Genomic DNA, 22,653 nt, shown 5'->3' on the forward strand with positions numbered 1-22,653 from the left:
AATATTATGAGACTTAAATTAAAAAATTGATGATGTTTATTGTTTAAATAAAATAAAGCAAAATATAGCCCGGCGAAGCGGGCTTGGTACGCTAGTAATTTTATAAAGTATCATATGAATCAAACACAGGGTTCACTACCACTACTAATTTTATTGCATCATTATCATGTTCATTATTTTATGTATAATAATGATCAAAACTTCTTCACTAAATTTACAAAGATTTTCTATTTAAATCCGTTCTAGCAATTCGTTGTGAAACATGTATTTGTGCGTCTTGACAGTGAAATCTTCCGTCAGTATACTCTCCTGTGCGTGCGACGTATCCCACTGCCCACATGACATCGCTAAGTGATACACCGCATCGTTGACGGAAATGTGATTATTATATTATGTCATAAATGATAGAAATTAAGGTTAGAGGATTATGAGGGCAGGTACAATTTCAATATTTATGAGCACTTAATTTAATGTTTAATAATACTCTACTTTCCACTTCTCATTCCATACTCATCGAAATAATACTACTTTTACTCGTTAGCAAATCTGCCTTCTTATGTAAATTTGGTTAAAGATAAAAAGGTACTTCGTTCAGACTGGTAAAAATTATGGATAATCTGTGCTCGGTATAAGTTGGAGTAGAAATTTGAAATGACAGGAACCCAGATCAAAAAGAAAGGTAGTATAAAATGGCGGGGAAAATAGAGGTACAGAGGAGTACAAACAGATGTGTCAAGAGAAGATTCAAGAAGTTAACTCTTTGTAGTTAATTAACAGTGTGATATAAGTTCAGATAGATTGATGTTTGAGTTTACAATCTGCCATGTAATTAGAGATACCTACTTAAACGATTAAACGTTGTAAGATATGAATATGGTGTTTCTTTTATACATATCTGTAAAACCGAAACGCCAATATTTTTTGAGTTAACCATTGGCATAGTTTTTACTGAAAGAAATCAGATACAGCCCTAACATCACATGCAAAACTAAAATCATGTGACTCTTCTCACTTTATTAGATGAGCGTAGAGTAGCGTAGGTCCTATGCACGTGTCGGTCTTTTATCACACATTTAATTAAACACTTTGAATGTTTTGATTTAGTTTGTAAAGAAAAATAAATATGCTTCTTTTGATGTAATATTTTACAGTGTGATTCCTTATAAAATATACTTATGCACCCTTCAACAGTACTTCTTAATTCCGTTACACGTTGTATATAAACCTTACGCGGACTAAAACTCTCAGCCAAAACATATTATGCATCAGGAGCACAGCTCAATTTTCTATTCCTTTATTCTTTTCCGTTGGGAAAGTATGGAGGGTAGAGGTAAGGAGAGTCATCTGTGTATATGAAAAAGTGTCGTCAAAATGTATTAAATTAGGATGGCGCCACATTTGCATCAGGGTAACTCTTAAAAGAAGCGCCAAATATAAATATTGTTAGAGTAGGCTTGAAAAATAAACAAGGAAGTATGGAGATACAAGGAAGTAAGGTTATATTTACAACAATATTTTGTACAACGTAAGTTGTTGAAATTCTCAATAAGTAACTACTTTAGTCGATAATGACATTAAATTTTTTAACTCGGCATACTTCAATTCATCTACGATTGCTACATTCATACTATACCCTGTGCATCCACCAGCGCCATTGTGGAGGATTTTTGAACTGTTATTTAGCGCATACACTGGACACTTTTTCAACTTTTCTCCCATATAAGATGACTCTCCTTACCTCTACCCTCCATATGGGAATGCTGAAGGTCACAGCATGACGTATTTTATCTTTTTTATAACTGACTTTGCTGCTCTGGGTCCTAGTGTTTTTGATCCTCTGGTTTTTTTTTTTTTTCTTAATATAGCACAACAAATAAAAACAAAGTAATTATTGTTGTACATGGTCTACGTTGTCTGTGGTCACAAAATGAGTGGTTGGCGGGTATCTAAGAATAATGAGTAATAAAACATTGTTCCTAAGCGAAACATCAAGGGTAAATCATGAAACTTAATATTATCACGATTCACTTAGTGTTTTAATAATAATCATTTGTTAAAAATATTCATTTGTTGTTAATGAAGTAGAATAGTGAATGTTGTTAGATTTGTTCTCGTTTTATTAATTTTGTTCATTTTAAATAACTTTCCTTTGACATAGGTTAATATTTTATTTTGTTCTTTATTATATTTAAAAAAGTATGGATCGTAACGTAAGCATACAGCGTGGCTAGGTACTTTACTCCTGAGCCCAAAGCTGCGGAGTGGATATTCCTACCTCTATGACACACTTAGGTATATATATATCCGCTAACACCTCACATACGCGACTAACCTTGTGTGCAGTATTCCAAAACAACAGCCTGCAGATTCAGCAAAACGCCTTTGATTGATTTTAGAAGCTCAAAGGTACTTTTGACGACGTCGTACACTACGGTACGAAGACGTCCGCCTTGGTGGAATATCTATGTCCATACAATTGCACGGAGAATGTTCGCCTGTGCGGACAACGTACCGTGCACCTCGACGGCATCGCACTAACAATCGAACGATCGACAGACGGTCGCTCACTCCCAAGTTAGTGATGACAACGACGTGAGGACCACCACGGGAGACGGCCTTGAGGCACGAGCGACGGCGAACCCATCGCTGTAAAGGTGGAAGCTCCGGGGCACGAGGACACCAACAGGCCGACGCGTCGTAGGCAGGTCTGAGCACAAAGAGGCCCTGGATAGACAACTACAGGTAAGTCAAGCTTCCCCGCGAATCCAAACCGGGCAAGGAGGCGACGTTACCTCGAAGCCCGTACCCTCCGATCGACCTACGTTTTTTATTTCATTAACGCCCGTCGCCCACGTCATATAATTTAATTTTTTTCCGAGGTATCTCTCAAACTATACGTCCAGATAACAATATTTTAAGAGCAAGGTATTATGCATATCTACATAAGATTGTCTTAATAATAAAATGACTTTTTTTAAGGATCTATATTTTAGAACATAAAATGAGTTATTGTGGCTTTTTTTAATAGATAGGTTTAAGATTGGTTAAATATCAATATTTTTTTCAGTAGATATATTTATTATTTACGTATAATGTATTATTCATTATTTGTATTGTATTATGTACCGAACTACATACCTATATTTAGTCAGCGCAGGAAGTTAAAGCACTACGTTTGTATGTTTTCTTCTGACTTAATAACTGAAATAAAATAGCCTACGTTACTTCTGGATTAAATAACTTTCTAATAGTTAAAAAATATGAAAATCGGATTTAATCGGATCGGATTACCTAATATTTGGAAAGTTCCAGAGTAAGTATAATACTCCGAATTTCAAATTTTGCGCTTTAAATATGGAAAAGATTTCTGCTGTCATTTGTTTATACTAAGTACATAGTACATATTTATCTTAAAAATATCTTAAAAACTACACCTAAACTAAATGCAACACAACCAGGACCCTCGGCTTTTCTAACCATTAGGGATTTAATAGATATTTCTTGCAATTATAATAATAAGTTATCTAATCAATGGCCCATAATTGGCCCTTAGCACGGCTAAAATTTGGTTTTTACAAAATTAAGCGTATACCTATTTTCTCGTCTTATTTCATAGAAATAGGCTAAGGCTTCATCTTCATCTCGTATTTTGAAAACAGAATAAAATACAAAATGTTTTATTAGTAATTCAACGTAAATTCCATAGATATATTTATACATTATAAAAACGTTATAACAGGCAACACTTTATTAATCATAAAATTATGTACAATTTTAATCTTACTTAAATTCTTCGATACTATTAAATACGTCTACGTCTACTATAAAATATAACTGTAAAATTGGAAGGATTACTGCTAAAATTTAAATGAAATATATTGTTATTAATTTAAGGGAATAGGTATGCTTACATACTACAAACACTTACATATTTCCCTATGATTTACTAAACGTAGATTTGGACGTAGTTAAATAATGTTCTCATCCATAATGATTTTATTGGTCTTTGACACGACAACCCATTTTTTTTTATTTTGCGCGAAACAAGAGCGGATTCGATTTCTAATCATTTCTAGGTTTAAAATGTTAATATATTTAATTAAATTTTATATTTAAATTAAACAGGACTTGGAGGAAATACCATGTGCCTATGAATTAGTAATTAAAAAATTAGAATAATTAAAATTCACAGAAATGTCATCATAATTATAGAAGGAGTACTCTTGATTTTATCGCAAATTTTAAGTAATAATTGAATAAAATATACTTCGAATTTTCGTTAGAGATATGTGATGCTGCTCTAAGAAACTGCAACGCCGCAAAGCAACGCACACCGAAATCTTAGGTATCCGGTCATGCCACTCTCTTAGCTACGTGATATTGTAAGTCCAAAGCACAAGTTGAAGATATAAGCAGAGCAATGTGGCCTTATTGAATCAATTTCTTAAATAATTACACTACACAATTACATTTCGTAATAAATAATTACCTTTAACATTTAATTTACAACAACATTACAACTTAACATGTTTAATAAAATAAAGGTAAGCAGAATAGGTATCGATATCAATATTTATTTGTAATTGAATCAATACTTATTTTGAAATTGAGTTAAGCTTTCAGCACTTAAAATATTTCAAAAGAGATGGTTCATTTTATTTTGTTGTTATCAGAAATATATTACAGGCTATTTACAAAATAATTAATGATTTAGTATTTAGATAACTTTATAATATAAATAACAAGAAAATACTTTGTTAGGTACTCGTATAATCTTTACATATGTCTCACAAATAAAATATAAGTATGTATTGTACTTCCACTCTTACATTTAGTTAAAAATCGACAATCGTTTACCGAAATCCGAACTAAAAAGTGTTGACAAACCTTCCCAACAACTGGTTGTCTGACTCACTCATCGCAACCGCATACTTACTTAGTGGAGTGAGGTGAGATATTATCTTTTCCCTCTTTTCTATTGTGTTGTAGCAAGTAAGTTGGTATACATAAGCCAATCACATTGTCCTTCCTAAAATTTTATATACAAATCATCACGGTGTCGGGAAGGTCTGATATCACTTCAATTAAAAGGTAAGTAGATTCATAAAGCCATTTTTAACTATACGGTCGTAGGTATTATGTACAGGTTTAATAAAGTTACATTACCTGAAATTTAACACATATTCTAACAAAAACTATTTACAAGGTTCGACAAAACGTCACTAATTTTTAATTAAATAAATATATTTCAAAGGGTATTTATTCTATTTTGCCGATTCGAACAATTTTCTGGATAAAAACAGATTCTTTTATGTTACAATCACGGGCAGGCCCGAAATTGATACGCAATTTCATTTCCAGTAAATGTCGTTTCTCAGTGATAGAGCTACAAACATCCTTACATTTTCACTTACATAATGATTTAATGTGGTTCCATATAACATTGTAATATTGCCTTATTCATTTGGGTTGTTAACCTAACCTAAAATAATAACATAGTATTTTTAATGTTCAATAACTGTAACCTAGCTATTAAAAATTTAAAAATATTACATTTTAATTTTAAAAATATTATGTTATATTTTCTTCAAAGCATAGTCAGCGTGGTCTTCAGAATTAATTTCTACCAAAATTTATGTTTAAACTAATTAATTACTATTTCTATAAATTTGTGTTGTCTCCTTCAAATGTTGGATTTGTTGTTCCTTTTAAGTCTCTCATTCGAGAGATTTCTATGCTCATATTTTTCTGTAACAGACAATTTTATATTAAGAATCGTTTAAAGCATATACTGGTACTTTAAAAGTTTTGCACATTTAAGACATATTTTATTAGATACTACAGTTTTAAGTAGGTACTATCTGAGCCAGTGAGCTCGAAGTAACTCTTTTTTGCGGTATTTCTAACGAAATTGATTGTTTTTTGTACCGATTTTCCTAAGAATTTCACGATTTTACAATAAATTTAGTAAATTATAAAAAATATTATTATTAATTATTTCCCAACATTTAGAGAAAAATTGACAACCATAACATCAGTTGTGTGTAGGTACATTAAAAGGTTGATTATGAAAACAGATTGAATTACTGCCTAGATAATATTTAAATCACACACCCGTACCTATACACGCATAAGTACTTATGAATTAATGTGACGGTAGGTTGTTCTTCCCCGGACGAGCTCTGTCACAAAAAGCTACTAGGTTAGATAGGTACGTAAACTATTAGGTTTTTCGAGACCACTTAGATAACGTTAATAATTAGTACTCTGATATATTTTTACGTACCTGTGAGCGGTAGACTGTATTGGTCAGGTTTTTCACTCCAGCAAAATGATTTTCTATGTCATTCAGTTTTTTGCCTTCCGTTTCTGGTAATATGAAGTAGAATACTATGCACCCCGTCAAACTGTAAAATATGCATTAAAATACATAATATTAAGTATTTTGAGGAGTGGGTATGGAAAAAAAACTCTTCTAGCTAGTCCTTTTTGGGCATTTTGTGGTGGCGGCAATCTTGGATTTGAAATTACTCATGTTGTATAACTTATATTATTTTACTAGTCAAGCCTATTAATTTGATACCCATATTGAATGAGTTTTGGAAAAATAGATAGAGAGTATATATAATCGGCCATTTTGTGGCGGATTACACACACTTGCTATTTCAGGCCATCAAGCACAGCTAAGAACTGATCCTAATTAATCATCATTTCAAACAAAAATAAATTAAATTCAAATTCAAATTTGATTTATTTCAAGTAAGCCTAATATAAGCACTTTTGAAACGTCAAGTCTGTCTGTTTGTAGTGACTCTACCACCGGTTCGGAAGGCAGATTCTACCGTGAAGAAGCTGGCAAGAAACTCAGCAGTTGCTCTTTTCCAACATCAACAATTTACATTTTACATTTTAACATTCATTTATCTTGTGAGAGATGAAAGCGAAGCCGGATGCTTCCAAACAACCTTGTATTAAGAAAAAAACAGTTTATCCGGTCGGCGCTACAACTCCATAGAGAGACACACAAATAAACACACACAGACACTTCAAACTGCTAACAATTTAAATAAAAGACTAACGTACCAAATAAGGCCGTACAAGCCATATGTCCCCCATATAGAGAGAGAGTCCACCATGGTTATGTATATTTTGTTGGTGAGAAATCCGAAAACGTAACCGATAGCACTTGAAAGACCTGCAGCGCCTGATCTTGTTTTAGCGCTAAATACCTGAAAGCAAGAATAAATTGTTAGATAACTGAATACAGATGAGATGATTATGAGAGGAAATTTAAAAACAAAATCAAACAGGGATGGAAAAGAAGGAAAAGTTATTGATTTTTAGCAAAACAGTCATACTCTTAACACCATGAGTTTTTGGATGTAGTTAGCTCTATTATTATATTAAACGTAATAAATAATTTCTAAAAACCTCTATCGACAAGTACGTGCCGCGATGCGATTCATCGTTCCTACATGATGTCGCATAGAAACCATCTTAGACTGCGTCATCACTTACCAGGTTAGTTTGCAGCCTAGGGCTATTTTGTTGTGGAATAAAAAAAAGAACTGTGTGAACACTTTTTCTGAAGTAGGGCGGGCATAAGCAACGACGGAACTAACGACCGCCCGGCTTCAATACACGTGTTTCGCCGTTGACAACTACATCCGTTGAGCTATTAAAGCTATAAATATCTCTCATCCAATACTTGCCTCTCCAATAAGAATCCATGGTAACAGTCGGATACCAGTGTGAGTGACTAAAGCTAGCAACATCAATAACGTTGTGGGAATCCATGAATAGGGATTGTCCTGAAAGGAAATTAACGAGTGTAATCATTTAATTAAATATAATCAAGCTTCCAAATAACGAAGGAGCTTTGTAAACACACAATAAATAAAAGTACGCGCATAGGCGAAACTTAATGCCTGGAGGCCTGTAGCCATTTTGTACCAGTCTAGTCTCATTTTGCCCTTTGGTTATATGGACGGGGTTTTAAAAGCTAACAATAATAACGCGCAACGCGGCTTATTCCGTTTGCGGTTCGGCGCATCACAACGAGCGGGTGCGTGCCACGTGCAGGGGTGTATTTTTCTAGGCCTCTAATATTTTAAAAAGGCAATATTGAGTAACTTGGCTTACATACTCGTCAAAATTGGCGTGGTTAGAAAAAAACAAAACTGTAAGGTTTTTAAGTATGTAAAAAGAAAAACAAAACCAAAGAAAAATCTATTGGGAAACATAATTTACTCGTTCGGACAAAATAAAAAAACCTACGAAATAAAGATTAAATAAACCACAAATATATAATATAATAAATACTATAAATACCCAACTTACAATAACTTTTTTAAAGTTTTGATTAACTTTTTTGATATTTTAATCGTATAAAACTAAAAGGCCCATGCCTAAAGGTTAACCGTTATTTTAGATTCACCTAGATACTTGTTCAAGCGCTGCTATGGGTATTACCCCTTTATATAGACCATCAAATTTTTTTTTGTTTCTTAGGGTTTAACTTCCTGGAGGTCAGACGGAATTGCGACCAACTAAAAACAATGTACAAATCTTACGATGCTCCAGATCTTTATAAACAACTGTGTTGTGTACGTGCCCCAAAAGACAATAACCTACGTCCACGAAAAAACAAATTATTCGTGGTCCCTTCCTGTAACACTGTTGCACGAAGCATGGCACCAATACTGTGTTCATTGTCATCATTCAATGCGCTTTTGGATAGCAATGCTCAATGGCATCTATTCCATGACGGGTGGACAGCATTGTTCCGTGAATTGTTGAGAATATAGAATAATGACCTTTACTTCAATATTCGCTGAGTATTACTATAGTACTCGTAGACTATATTAATATCATGTGTTTTATAGTGTAGTGTATCATCTCTCATTCATTTGTCTTATCATCGTCAAATTCAAATTCAAATTCATTTATTTCAAGTAGGCCTACTTCATAAGCACTTTTGAAACGTCAAGTATGCATGTTTGTGTGACTCTACCACCGGTTCGGAAAGCAGATTCTACCGAGAAGAGCCGGCAAGAAACTCAGTAGTTGCTCTTTTCCAACATCAACATTTACAATCATTTTGCTATCTTGCGGGAGATGAGAGCGAGGCTGGCTGCTTCCATTCTACCTTGTCATTGAGGAATTCATCAAATGTATAGTAACCTAGTACTAGATGCGTTTTTACACATTTTTTAAATGTATGCATTGGTAGGTCAAGAATTTCCTTAGGAATCATGTTGTAAAAGCGTATACTCAACCCCACAAAGGAGTTCTGCACCTTTCGCAGACGATATGCAGATATCACTAATTTATGACCGTTTCTGGTAAGTCGATTGTTAATTTCAGCTTTTGATTTATAAAGAGTAATATTTTGCCTCACAAAGACTATATTATTATAAATGTATTGCGAAGCTACTGTAAGAATACCTATTTGTTTAAATTTTTCACGAAGCGATTCGCGTGATCCAAGTTTATATATTGATCGTACGGCTCTTTTCTGTAGTATAAATATACTTTCAATATCTGCAGCTTTTCCCTACAGCAAGATCCCATAGGACAATACTGTGAAAGTATGCGAAATAAACATTCACCACATCAACCCATGGCCGGTTCACTACAGAGCACGGGTCTCCTCCCACAAGGAGAAGGGGTTAAAGGCTGTATTCTCCAACGCTGGCCCAGTGCGGATTGGTGGACAATTATATTTGTCTTATAGTTATTCATAAATAATGTAATTCTATCTAGTTAGTGTAAGTAATAAATGCGACTTTAGAATAGCACACACCTATTTTTTATTATGGTGGGAGGTTTCGACGGTGTCTAGTTACCACCCTACCGGTTAATACAAGACGCCAAGAGAGTTAGCTATCCGGTCCGATGTCGCGTGTTATCCGATGAGTATAACTATACTGACCCACTGATTGGGTGTCTGTGTGTTTCGTTAAGATGGCCGCCGCCACGAACAAGCGTGTTACATATTTTTTACAAAATACTAATATCAAATGAAAGATTTCAACTAGTAATAGAATACTGTATAATCTGACAAATTTCAAATCCAAGATGGCCAATAACACAGAATGGGAAACTAAATTTTTTTAATTTTTTTTTCAGTATGGGTATCGAATGAAAGGGCTTTACTCGAAGAAAAATGCTAAATTTAATAGTCGGGGATTTTTTAAATTTAAATTTATATATTTATAGTCGAATAAACTTGCGCTTAGCGATTATCCGCGGCATGCCTATATAAGCAATCATGCTTAAAACAACTATGAGGTGAGGAGCCAGCTTTCTTCCATATATAGTACGGCCCCCAGCCAGGGCCGTCCCGGCCGCTTAGACCGTCATAGTAGGGGGACAAAAATCGGCGCCATAGGAAAGGAAAAATAACTGAGAAAAACAAATATTTTTTTCTTTTCTTTTTTCAATTTGAACTATGATACAAATTCCCAAGATTCCGAGCTCGAAATCATATGCAGGCAGATGATTATTGCCCGTATTTAATAAACCTAGGTATCGTCTAACTCGAATGCCTACTGATTTAAGCGATTTCTATAGAAAAAAACGTTTCACCAACTCTTAGAAGATACCTAACTATTGATGAACGGTTGTTGTATGCCTAGGAATATCCTTGGATAAGGCGTTACTTATTTAGGCATTGCCTCGTTCGTCGTTAGTAAAAACGGGCATAAGCGAATTTACCATTTGCATGAGACTTGAGACTTGATCAATGGTTCGCATGCGCCAATTTGCATAACAAGTTTACCTGAACACAATCGATTTTTAATTATTGGCTTGATCGGTTTCAAGCGTTCTGCATAATATCTATCTCGACATCTGTTAGGTACGAGTATATATATCGGTAGTGATAATGAAGGTGGGTATCATGTTAATTTTTTTTTTATTCTGCTACATGACAGCTCTTGACTGCAATCTCGGTGAGATTCACCTTACCACAAAAAAAAATGGTAGAGGGCTAACCTGTTAAGGAGCATGGCAGTCGTATTAAGCCCATACCCATAAACGGCTTCTACGCGACATCCTACCGGAACTTAGCAACACGTCTTTGTCTGTAGGGATACATCACTAACCCAGCCGAAGCCTCCCACCAGACCAGGCCAGAAAAAAATCAAAACTTCTCAAAATACCTATGCCAGGAATCGAAACCGACCTCCAAGCTCAACGCTTCGCCAGGGAGGTCGTCATTTGGGACATTTTCACGGACTCATACCATTGAAAACCGAATTAATACTTCACAGGCTTTAGAGGAACATTATGTACTGTCTCTGAGACTTATCTGTGAAACCGAAAGCCAATAGTGTTTGAGTAAACCACTGCCATAGTTTTCACTGAAAGAAAACACCGTGACTTTATTGGGCACGAGTTACTGCCCAACTTTTTGGGCACCAGTTGTGAGAATCGAACAAACGTCCTTGGACGCAGAAAGCTGGGTCGCTGCCCACTGCGCCAACTGGCTGTTAAATATGCGGTCTTCTAGAACGTTTGTAAATGTCATCATCATCATTAGCACCTGCCAGAGAGTCACCGTCCACTGCTAGACTAGAGGCCTCTCCTATAATCACCACCCTGGGCAAACGGGTTGACGATCGCAGTGTATGGTAGTAGTAGCACAGAGGACGCTGCTGCCCTGTCTCCGTTATATTCTTTCGTCGACTCGTACGACACCCGTGTGAAGAGGAAGAGTGGTGGCAACTGTATTTGGAACAATTATCTAAATTCGAAATACTACAAGCATTGAGGTGTCTTTCTATTAAATTATAATCGTTTAAAATTCACTCTTTAACATAAATTGTTACATAAAAGTTCACAGCTCTCTACCTTGCAGGGGCTTGCTACCAAACAGTAATATTATTGTAATGTTGTTGAGGTTCTTGTTTAAGAACTATGCTCCATAGCCTAGAGTTTTACTGCCATTAGTTTTTTAAACAGTTTTCTCTTAAACCGACACGTTATTTTGGATACCTTGACGTTTTAAAAATAAGGATTATAATATTGAAAAGATGGTAGTAAAGATTCTGGTGTAGCGTTAATGACTAGCCATAATAGTTAACACTGCACTAGTGTAGTATAAAGTGAACTCTTTTTTCGTTACTTTAGAAAACTACACAAATTAAAGTTTGTGATGTTAAATTTTACAGTTCTTTTAATAACCTACGTCTAAAAAAACATTAAGATTTCAATGCCATAGAGAAACAGGGCCCAGAAGAGTAAGCAGTCGAAGAGAAAGTTTGTACCTATTTATTCATAGGAATGTATTACATAAAGGAGACTACACACTGAACCAACCGACGCCGTCTAACGATTGCGCGGCGCTCTTTAGCCTTAGTAGGTACCTACAAGATTTAATCGCTCGCAATCGAGGAGTCGTTTTGAAATAAAAAGCGGAATAAAAAAGATCTTATTTTCCTACAATTCTTAAGCTGGGGAATATTAACACGTTTGCAAAACAAAAATCAGAAAGGTTTGCAACTCTAAAACGTCTAAATCTTGTACTAAAGCTATTGGTGTCAGGGTTTTTTTTATAAGAAGCCGTCGCTCGGTGGCGCAAGAACCACTGGATTTGACAACACCGAACGCTCAGCCATCCCATTGTTGATATATTTTTATTTTTCTTAATTCTTCGTTCTAATTTATTATTCTTTTGTGGATTTAATACTTAGTTTCATAATAAGTATGTTTTAATTTTTTGCGCCTGACTGCCTTAATGACAAATAAGTACCTGCCTATTTCAACTAGCTAGGTTAAGGTGAAGGCGCCATGACAATTTTCTTGACTAGTTAGTGCAACGCTAGCTTAATAAGGTTGGAAACCCCTGTCCTAAGCATTTAAATGATGTTTAGTGTGGAAACTCCCTTATAGTACTTACAAAACTGTTACTGTTGACTCCGATTGTTGCATTGTGTATTTCCGAAGATGTTTTGTTTAACACATCGTGCTGCAAAAAAAAAAACTTGTTTAGTCATGTCACAAACCGAACAAAGAATTGAACCAATGTCCCAATGCTGGGCACAGCAAACCCGATTATCTCAGTTGACATCAAATTTAGCTAGCTGCTGTGGAAATTTGGCACCTAATGACCTGTTAAATCCATATATTGCATGAAACCTAAATTCTACTGATATCATTTCAAATCGGTTGGCAGGTACAATTACACAATGTATAACCACCTTATAATGTTTTGGGCGTTATTGAATAGATTTGTGTTCTAATATTAGTTAACCTTCTTAATATTAGTTATAAGTTAACTTGACTGCAATCTCACCATGTGGGAAGTGATGATTCAGTCTAAGATTATAGTGGGCTAACCTGTTACCTAACCTAATCGGTTTCTAGTGATGACGTACTAGAACGCGTCCTACTAAATACTGCCCCATATCCATCAACCTGAGACGTAGGTGTTCAGCCTCATGTGCATGTTATAGCACCCGCACCCACGCCATCCAGACAGGAATAATACAGCTTTGCTTTGCGGCACAAACAAGCGGTACCTAGTAGGTACTTCCCCGGACGAGCTCTGCCACAAAAAGCTCCACTACTAATGAAAATTAATTAATTGGACGGCTGCTTTCTGAGTCCTAGGCCGTGGGTTCGATTGTGTGATGAACATGATTGTTTTTCAGAGTCTGTGTGTTTATCTGTATATTATAAGTATTTAATTCATAAAAATATTCAACAGCTATCTTAGTACCAATAACACAAGCTACGCTTACTTTGGGGATAGATGGCGATGTGTGTATTGTCGTAGAATATTTATTTATTAAAACAAAAAAAGAAAATGTTTATAATTTACTTACAGTTTTAAAGTAACCATCGTAACCAGCTACCAAAATACAACACACTCCAGCAGCGGCAGTGGAGAAGAAGGTCAAAGGCCGCTTTCCAGTGTAATGTACCAGTATCACACACGCGCCAGACCCTACGATCTGCAGAATGCCAAGAATCAGCGTCGCATAGTACTTATCAATCGGCGCTTCTAACATCTGGAATATGGAAACTGCGTACGTCTGTAACAATAAAAGAACACTTTGAATGCTTTTAGTAGGTGAATGAAATTATCGTATTTTCTAACCTAGCAAGTCTCATATTCATTATAAGTCTATTTAAAGTCCCTAATGTCTACTGCTAGTATTGAAATTTATAACTTATAGATGAAATATCTAGGTACGTTTATTTATAAATTTAAAATGATTGATTCCGTTATACCTACTACACTACTACTATTTTAAATATATTTATGACTTAGTTATTATAATTATATTATAAGGTAGATTCATCATCATCGTTTATATAACTAGGCATCAAGGCAAATCATTTGTGTAGCTGGTATTCTACTGTTAGCTGTGAAATAAAATTGGTAAAAAAAAAACCTGAATATTTTAAGTTCGTTGCTTGGTATAAATGGGATAATACATGAAAACATAGAAAGCATATTTTTTATGTAATATTTTTTTTATCCATTCCATCCATTCGCCCCTTTTCGTTTTTTATGTAATGTTGTTTTTCTTTTCTTCTTCTTTTAATTTTTTTGGTACTTTCCTTAGGTACCAAGTAGTGGAAAGAATATATTAGCAGCCGTGCTGATACATCATTGTAAATTAATACCAATCCTTGTCAATAAACATATCATTATATACAATCATATTATTATATCACCAACATCGTTAGGTATATGAGCGGTGTGAGCAAATGTAGCCTCTAAAGTGGATACATTTTGTTTGATTAAATGATTAGCGGATGCTGTCTCTATGTTCTCATTACTGTGCCGGTGTAAACAGGAGGTAAGGTTTGTTTGTAACTCGAATATAGCTAAACTTATTATTCTGTTATAATCTTCTACCTTCGGGACGCATTCCGCAATACCTAATTCGGTAACTATGAAAGTTATACCTAGTAGGCGCTTTTTTATAATCTATATCCACAGAATTAAGAACATACATAAACCGTGTACATGACTAATATTCAAGCATCAAAATACACTCCACTTTAGAGTTGTTTTCCGAACAAACGGTTAGTAAATTTTTACCATTTAGCAGTTGAAAGTAATTATTTTACTACTACAGTTAACGTTTAGAACATTAAACGTTTACCATAGAATGGGAAAATTAGAAAAAGTTCCTGTGCTGGAAACATATTTTTGAACACAAAAACACACACACACACACACACAAGAATGGCTGAATAAGGATTCTGTATGTTCTTAATGCTATATCCACTTCTACTATAATAACTTATCCATTGAAATGTATGATTCTGTACATCATAAAAATACAGTTGTGTAAGTAGGTATAAGGTTCATAGTGTTTTACTACATGTACCTTAGACTTACTACAACTTAGTGTTAAACCTTGAAAGTTTGTTCGTAGAATGTCCTAACCTTATCATCGTCATTCCAATACATTGCCGGCCCACTACGGGCCACAGGTCTCTTCCCAAAATGAGGAGGGTTTAGGTCCTCTACACTGACCCAGTGCGGATTGGTGGGCTTCACACGTCTTTGAGAACATTATGGATAACTCTCAGGCACGTTTCCTCACAATGTTTTCCTTCAACGTTAAAGCAAGTGATATTTTAATTGCTTCAAACGCACATAACTTATAAAAGATTGATGTGCGTGCTGGAATTAGAACTTGCCCCCCCGGGAATTCAAGCCGAAGTCACAACCTACCATGGTTAGATTGTCCGTGTAAGATTGTATTAGGTATTTTCAGTTCTAGTTTCCTTTTTTAGAAACAATTTCCTCATTTGATCATTAATTTGATTTTGCGTTAAAAATCAACAATCTAAACTTTATTTAAAATCTGACAGACAAATAAATGTCAGTTGACCCTCTTATAGCGAAGCTACTCAATGAGGGTAGGTAATTTAATTACCGAGCTTGCAGTCTGTTGCGTTAGCAAAATTAAATTTTTGCCGGCGCCATTAATAGGTACTCCACGCGATAAATAAATGAATTACCTGTAGGTAAACGCTTGTAATTAAATTATTATTGCTAGCTACGTTGAATTATTTCAGAGCTTCAAAAATTTTATTCAAAACGATACCTAAACTATTATGTGCCTGTTCTTTGTTACATACCTTACGTTACTACTTTAAATACCTCCATTTTAAAGGTTTCAAATATTCAAAGATTCAGGTTTATTAAAGCGGAACAACATCAAAATTTTTCCAGTATTTAAGGTTTAAGAAATCAGGAGCCCCATCTGTATAATTTTCCTGAACAGTTTTGTCTCACCTGCAAAGTTGTCATCCCACTAAAGTGGCCAACAAAGAAGCTGTAGGAGACCAGGAAGAATGGCACCAAAAAGCTTCTGTCCAGGTATTGAGATATTTTCTCTGATAAAGTTTCTTCTTGATCCTCGGCTTCAGCTGGAAAATTCATAAAAAATATTATATTAACATATTAACATGCTGCAATTATCGAAAGGGATTAAGTATGTTAGTATTCTTTAAATCGCCGCAATGAATGGACTTTCAATGTAGGTATGTACAGACTGTTAATCTTATTTTTATATTGATTTTATTAAAGAACACACATTTATTTGTACTGCAACATTACATGGTAACTGGTGTTAGTAGGAATATAAAAAGAAAGAACGGCAAAATAAAAGATAAAGGTTGCGCCTCTGGTTATTGCTGAAGGTTTTTAACTGAAAACTTGAGTTCTGATATTCTGGCGAAACAGAACAACGCACGAGCTCGACGGCATCACAGCAGTCACGCTTTAAACGAACTGAAAACTTACTGAATCACGAGGCGGTAAAAATTAGCACACAAAATAGTAGCTATCTAGCAAGTACATAAAATAAAAATACCATCTTTAAAATTATATAAATAATGAAGTAATTAGGGCTTTGACAGGTACCTAACCGATGAATAACAATTTGGGCGATTCCGGTAAATGATTTTATTTTAACTACGAGTTATATGAAGTTAAGTGACAGTGAAATTTCCTACGTGACAATAAACACCAAGCAATACCGATAAGTAGACAAAGCTTTTAATTTCAGCTTTTTTCATTGTTCCTTACATAGGTAGGATGCCAATAATACCTACCTAGGTACTGTTTTATTTTAAACATATTGAAAATTTTGCAACCACGTTGCTACAAGAGAAAAGAATATTAGTATGGATAAGTTGTGCCTCGTAGGTATATTTATCTACTTTTAGATTTTGAAATAGGTAAGCACTTCAAACTTTAAATTAATTATCTATTCGTATAAAGTTGTACCTTTTTTTCGTTTGAACAACGCTTGAATGTCCCTTAGCTCGCCTTCAACAGCTTGGGGACCAGTCCAACCTCGTAACCACTGCAGGCTCTGTTAATATAACAATTTGTTGCATGTTCATTATTTGCATCAACATCAACAGTCACCTTAAGTTTATTTTAATTCATTAACCATTTATTTATGAATGGTCATTAATTAAGCATTAATTCTTCCATTTTTTTAATGCTTCAATACCAGGAAACTTACCTCCTCTTTCACGAGCGAGTGAAAGAGTAATAGATTCAAGACACTCTATGTTGCTCCATTGCTTTCACAATAAATAATTTTTTAAGTGGCTTTTCCTTTCAGCGTAACTGCTCGCACCGGTAAGTATCGCTCAGAAGCAGTGATGTATACGATCCTATTCTCGTCATCATCAAAATAATCGTCATCACAAACCCATTACCGGCTCACTACAAGGCTCAGAATGTGTACTACGCCGGCAAATTTGCGGATTGGTAAACTAAACTTTGGTAAATTTATATAATTATTGCGATTTTTTATTTCCTCAGGGTGTGGTTTTCTTCACCGAAACCAACGAACTTGGTGCTTGAGTTCAAGGACGTGGCAGATTAACGCGATGTCAACTTGAGATCCCGGCCACGTTGCCGGAATGGCCGGAAGTGCACATTGCCGGGGGGGCTAGAGAAGCGAGCAAAACACAGAGGAAGTTCGACGCACAACAAGTGACGTACTTATTATGTGCAGTAAACTCCCAGAGAGAAGAACAACTAAAGGAAGGTTTTATTAAAATCCTAAAGAATGCATATAAGGGCAAATACCTTGTAAAAATATTAACTTACTATTAAGTTTTAAATTTATTTACTATAAGGCATTAAATTTACCTTTCTTGCGTCCTCTACTCTTTTTCTGGATACCAGCCAGTGAGGTGATTCAGGGACGAAGCAAAGTGCAATTACAGCTAATACCTGAAAAATTATAAAATTCATCATCATGAGCATATCGACCCATTACCGGCCAACTACAGTGTACGGGTCTCCTCCCACAAGAACAGGTTAAGGCCATAGTCCACCACGCTGGCCTAGTGCGGCTTGATGGACTCCACACTCCACACAAAAATATCAATAAATCAAGATTCACAATTGGTAAGAATTAAGTTTGGTTTTTAAGAAGTCGGAAGGATTTACTGTGATGCGATGCGATACGTCCCACAGCTGGGAATACTTCTCCCTCATAGCTGACGGCCGATTTGCGCAGTGGGCAGTGAGAGTGGGTTCGATTCCTACAACTGGAAAATGTTTGTGTGATGAACATGAATGTTTGCCAGAGTCTGGGTGTTTATAAGAATTTATATATTATAAGAATTTATGTTATAAGAATAATAGAATAATAGAATTTATGTTATAAGAATTTATGTTTATTATTCATAAAATTATTCATCAGTCATCTTAGCATCATAACAAAAGCTACGCTTACTTCGAGGCTAGTAAGCTATGTGTGTATTGTTATAGTATGTTTGTTATTTATTAATAGTTCGGGATTGTGAACTCTGAAAGATAATTATTTTATGTTAGTGATTATAACGGGACCAGAGTCTGGGTGTTTATCTATATATTATAAGTATTTATGTTTATTATTCATAAAATTATTCATCAGTCATCTTAGTACCCATAACACAAGCTACGCTTACTTTGGGGCTAGATAGCGATATGTGTATTGTTGTAATATATTTATAATTTGTAAATAGTGCGAGATTGTAAAATCTAAAAAATAATTATTAAATGTTGGTGATTTTAACGAGACAGATGTTTTAAGGTACTTTCCAAGGCATCAATTCAAGTCAATTTCCTAACTCCAGAGAGCATATCTCCGGTGGCCTTTTGGAATAATCGGATTTACCTCTATGGCCACATTCTTAGTTTCATGAACAGCCAAAAATAGTCCGTAGATAGACTAAAGGTCCCAAGTCAAGGTAAGAGAGTATTCCCATAAAATCGAAGACAAGTGTTACAGTGAATTTATAAAGTTGGTAAAAAATTAAACTTTTGATAACTATAAATTCATATTTTCCAGATATTTTATTAAATATGTTTCAAGAAACAATTAAAATTATATTTGATTATCAACCAATGAGTTGGTGGGTGTTTTGATATAAATACGACTGCATTATCGATGCATACGATGCATTATCGATGCATCTCAGTCTTACATGGACTCGAACGATGCAAAGATACTCGTACCTCCCGGTGTCGTTTATCACAATTGAAGAGGTTGGGAATCGCAGTATTTGGTAGTAGTAGCACATATGACGTTCGCCGTTATATTCCCTTAGTCGCCTCGTACACTACCGCAGGATGAGAAGTGGTAGTAGCAACATTAGAGCTTAACTCATTTAACAATCATTACCAGCACTTCAAAGGTGCTAATAAAAAAGTTAAGAAACACTGATAGTTGTTGGTAGATAAAAAATAAAAAGAAAGCCAAACCGTGAATATGATATTGACGAGTGCCACAGTGCGCCAATACATGAGAAGACCGAAGAGAAACTGTGTGAAGACCCCAATTATGATGCACATCGAACTAGTCGCCGTCAGCGCGCCGCGAAGATGTGGCTGAGTGATCTCCGCCACGTATGTCAGCACCTGCGTCATATTACATTTTCATGAATAGCCCATAACAGTCCAATGCTACACTAAAGGCCACCGGAGAGGTGATCGCAGTAGATGGTAGTAGTAGCACAGAGGCCTTTGCTGACAGTTCTCCGTTATTTTCCCTTAGTCGCCTCGTACGACACCCGCCGGGAGAGTATTCCGCGGGGTAGTGACAACTTTATTATGATCGGCCTTCACTACACGGCGCACATATTTCATTTTACAGTTTCGGAAATAATATACAATAGCCGCAGTGTAAAATTTCTTCATAATTATCATATCAACGCATTACCGGTCCACTACAAGGCAAAAATGTCCTCGCACTATCAGAAGGGTTGAGGCCGTAGTCCACCACGCTGGCCCAGTGCACGATCGTCACCTGGTTGCTGGTCACGGGAACTCTTCCGCTTACACAGTAGCAAACATCAATCGACCTGGCCTCGGGATATTTGGAATTATATTATGGAACTAGCTGTCGCCCGCGTTCTTAGTATGCGTTTATTACGAATCCCGTGGGAACCGTTGTTTATACTGGAATAAAAAGTAGCGTCAAATAAGGTCGTGCAAACAAACAAACACACTCATTGACTCGTGGCGCGGCGTGAGTATAATATACCAAGCATGCAAAGGGTATCGCCACGCGAAATTTCTCACAACGCGATTCTGTGGCTGTGGCTCCTTGTGGCCACGGGAAGAATCGCGTTGTTTCTATTAGTCCGACGGATGCAAAGAAACAAAAGTTAACTGAAATTCTGTAAGTTTTTTTGTTATTACTACAAAAAGGCCAAAAAAAACCACGGGAAGAATCGCGTTGTTTCTATTAGTCCGACGGATGCAAAGAAACAAAAGTTAACTGAAATTCTGTAAGTTTTTTGTTATTTCTATAAAAAGGCCAAAAAAATTTACAAATATTGATAATTTTTGTAGTTTAGCCAAATAATAAACTAGACAGATTAGACAACTACGCCTATTATTAAGATTAGGTGCTCTCCTGAAAGGCAGATGTTTTGAGTTTAATTCACATTGTACCAGTCGAGTAATGCATTGTGGTCGAGACCACATTAGGTGTCTACCTGCCTTGTTACTAAACTAAATGTTGTCAAATTAACAGACAAACTTTCTAGATACATTTTCTTTTCTACCGTTTTGGTGCTGAACCCCAATAACTTGCGATATTGAACGTTTGTTTGAAGTAGGACCCAAGTATAATTAAATTGTCTGCCAATTTAAATTTTCCCCTTTGTGTCTGATACTCTAGTGGTTATTGTTAATTAACCTGTGGTTGTTCTCTTACAATATTAAAATTTTATAACAATGCCCTCTGTTCAATTATTATAAGTCTACCATATAATAAGCACCAAAAGTGCTTTTGTTCTTCAAACAAAATCAAATTTAAAATCACCTATTACATTTTTTGTTAGGTACAATCTGCGCACACATTACATCTTTTCCGGATAGGACTGTCGTAATTGGATTATTACTCGACATATAATATTGTTAACTTCGCGTGTTTACCGCGACTTCGCCCACGTTTGTAGAAACAGTTTATTTGATAGACGTATGACATTAAATTTAGGTATACTTATACTGATCATTTAAGGTTGTGTACAAATTCTTGAAAAAATCGGGTGTAGTTTTAAAAAAAAAATTCAATTCACTTAACTAATAAATAGAATAAAATATTTAAAAAGAAATGTTTTGCTTAGGCGAGTCCTGATTGTTTTAAAACTCGTGATAACGTCTTAAATAATGTCCGATTGGAATTAATTTTAAAGATATTTAGTGCTATATATAGGTATCCTTGATGATAAAACCATTTATTTGAATAAGAATAAATACTGCGATACTAATATAAATAATTAAAAATTTAGAAAACAAGAGCTGCTAATGCGTCTTAACTATGATAGTTAGATATATACCCTCGATGATTTTTTTGTAGGTAATAATGAGTTCACTAATACTTAGTTTCCTCAGCGCACGCCAAGTAATGAATTTTGTAACCAATTTTTGCTACTTTGGGTTACATTATTTGAGGATGTATATTTTTATTGATAGTAAATTATTGCCTATTTTCTTACTAGTTTAGCTTTTTTTGGTGAAGAAATGGTTAAAATCGGTCTAGTAGGTACACTCGGAGTCTATTGGGTACAAAGAAACCAACAAAAACAATGTTACTTCTTTATAATATTACTAGCTGTTGCCCGCGTCTTCGTCTGCGTTATATTTTGTTTAAAAAAAATTAAAGTATGTAGTATCCTCTATCTCCAACCACAGTTTGGGCAAAATTAAACACATATTATAACCTCTAGAGTACAAAAATAATTATTTAAGTCGGTTATAATTTGTCGGAGTTATGGTGTAAAATCTTGACGATTTTACGACACACCTCGCCTCTCCCAAAGGAACCGAGTTTAATGTCGGGTTAAAAGTATCCTATATTACTTCTAAAACTTCCAAGAATATGTGTACAATGTTTCATGAGGATCGGTTAAGCAGTTTTTGCGTGAAAGCGTAACAAACAAACTTACATTGACATTTATAATATTAGTAGGGATTAGTGGATCTAGTAAAGATAGATATAATATTATTAATAATCAAGTATAAATCAGAAATAATTTTGTAGCTACTGCGTTCCTCAAAATTTAAAGGGCTCTTTTCGATGGCAGGACGAACAGACGACCGCGTGTCAGAACGCTACAAAACTCTGTAAGAGCTCGCTTCTCTCCGTCAATTAATCA

The 22,653-nt window shown here is 35.1% G+C and overlaps 1 protein-coding gene across 3 annotated transcripts in view; it reads right to left on the reverse strand.

Annotated features, from left to right (window-relative positions):
- Positions 1-3,733: 3,733 nt before the first annotated feature.
- Positions 3,734-22,653, reverse strand: part of LOC120636265 (facilitated trehalose transporter Tret1-like) — a 44,448-nt gene continuing 25,528 nt past the window's right edge. For all 3 annotated transcript variants that reach the window (XM_039907669.1, XM_039907671.1, XM_039907670.1), the window contains exons 5-14: positions 19,751-19,906; positions 18,149-18,232; positions 17,267-17,354; positions 16,271-16,404; positions 13,833-14,042; positions 12,905-12,973; positions 7,713-7,811; positions 7,084-7,229; positions 6,287-6,407; positions 3,734-5,748 (exon numbers count right to left, since the gene is read on the reverse strand). In XM_039907669.1, the coding sequence (XP_039763603.1) occupies positions 5,662-5,748; positions 6,287-6,407; positions 7,084-7,229; positions 7,713-7,811; positions 12,905-12,973; positions 13,833-14,042; positions 16,271-16,404; positions 17,267-17,354; positions 18,149-18,232; positions 19,751-19,906 (1,194 nt within the window). In that variant the 3' untranslated portion in view covers positions 3,734-5,661. The remainder of the gene's footprint in view (positions 5,749-6,286; positions 6,408-7,083; positions 7,230-7,712; positions 7,812-12,904; positions 12,974-13,832; positions 14,043-16,270; positions 16,405-17,266; positions 17,355-18,148; positions 18,233-19,750; positions 19,907-22,653) is intronic.

The sequence above is a fragment of the Pararge aegeria genome, chromosome Z (assembly GCF_905163445.1).
Source record: "Pararge aegeria chromosome Z, ilParAegt1.1, whole genome shotgun sequence".
NCBI lineage: Eukaryota > Metazoa > Arthropoda > Insecta > Lepidoptera > Nymphalidae > Pararge > Pararge aegeria.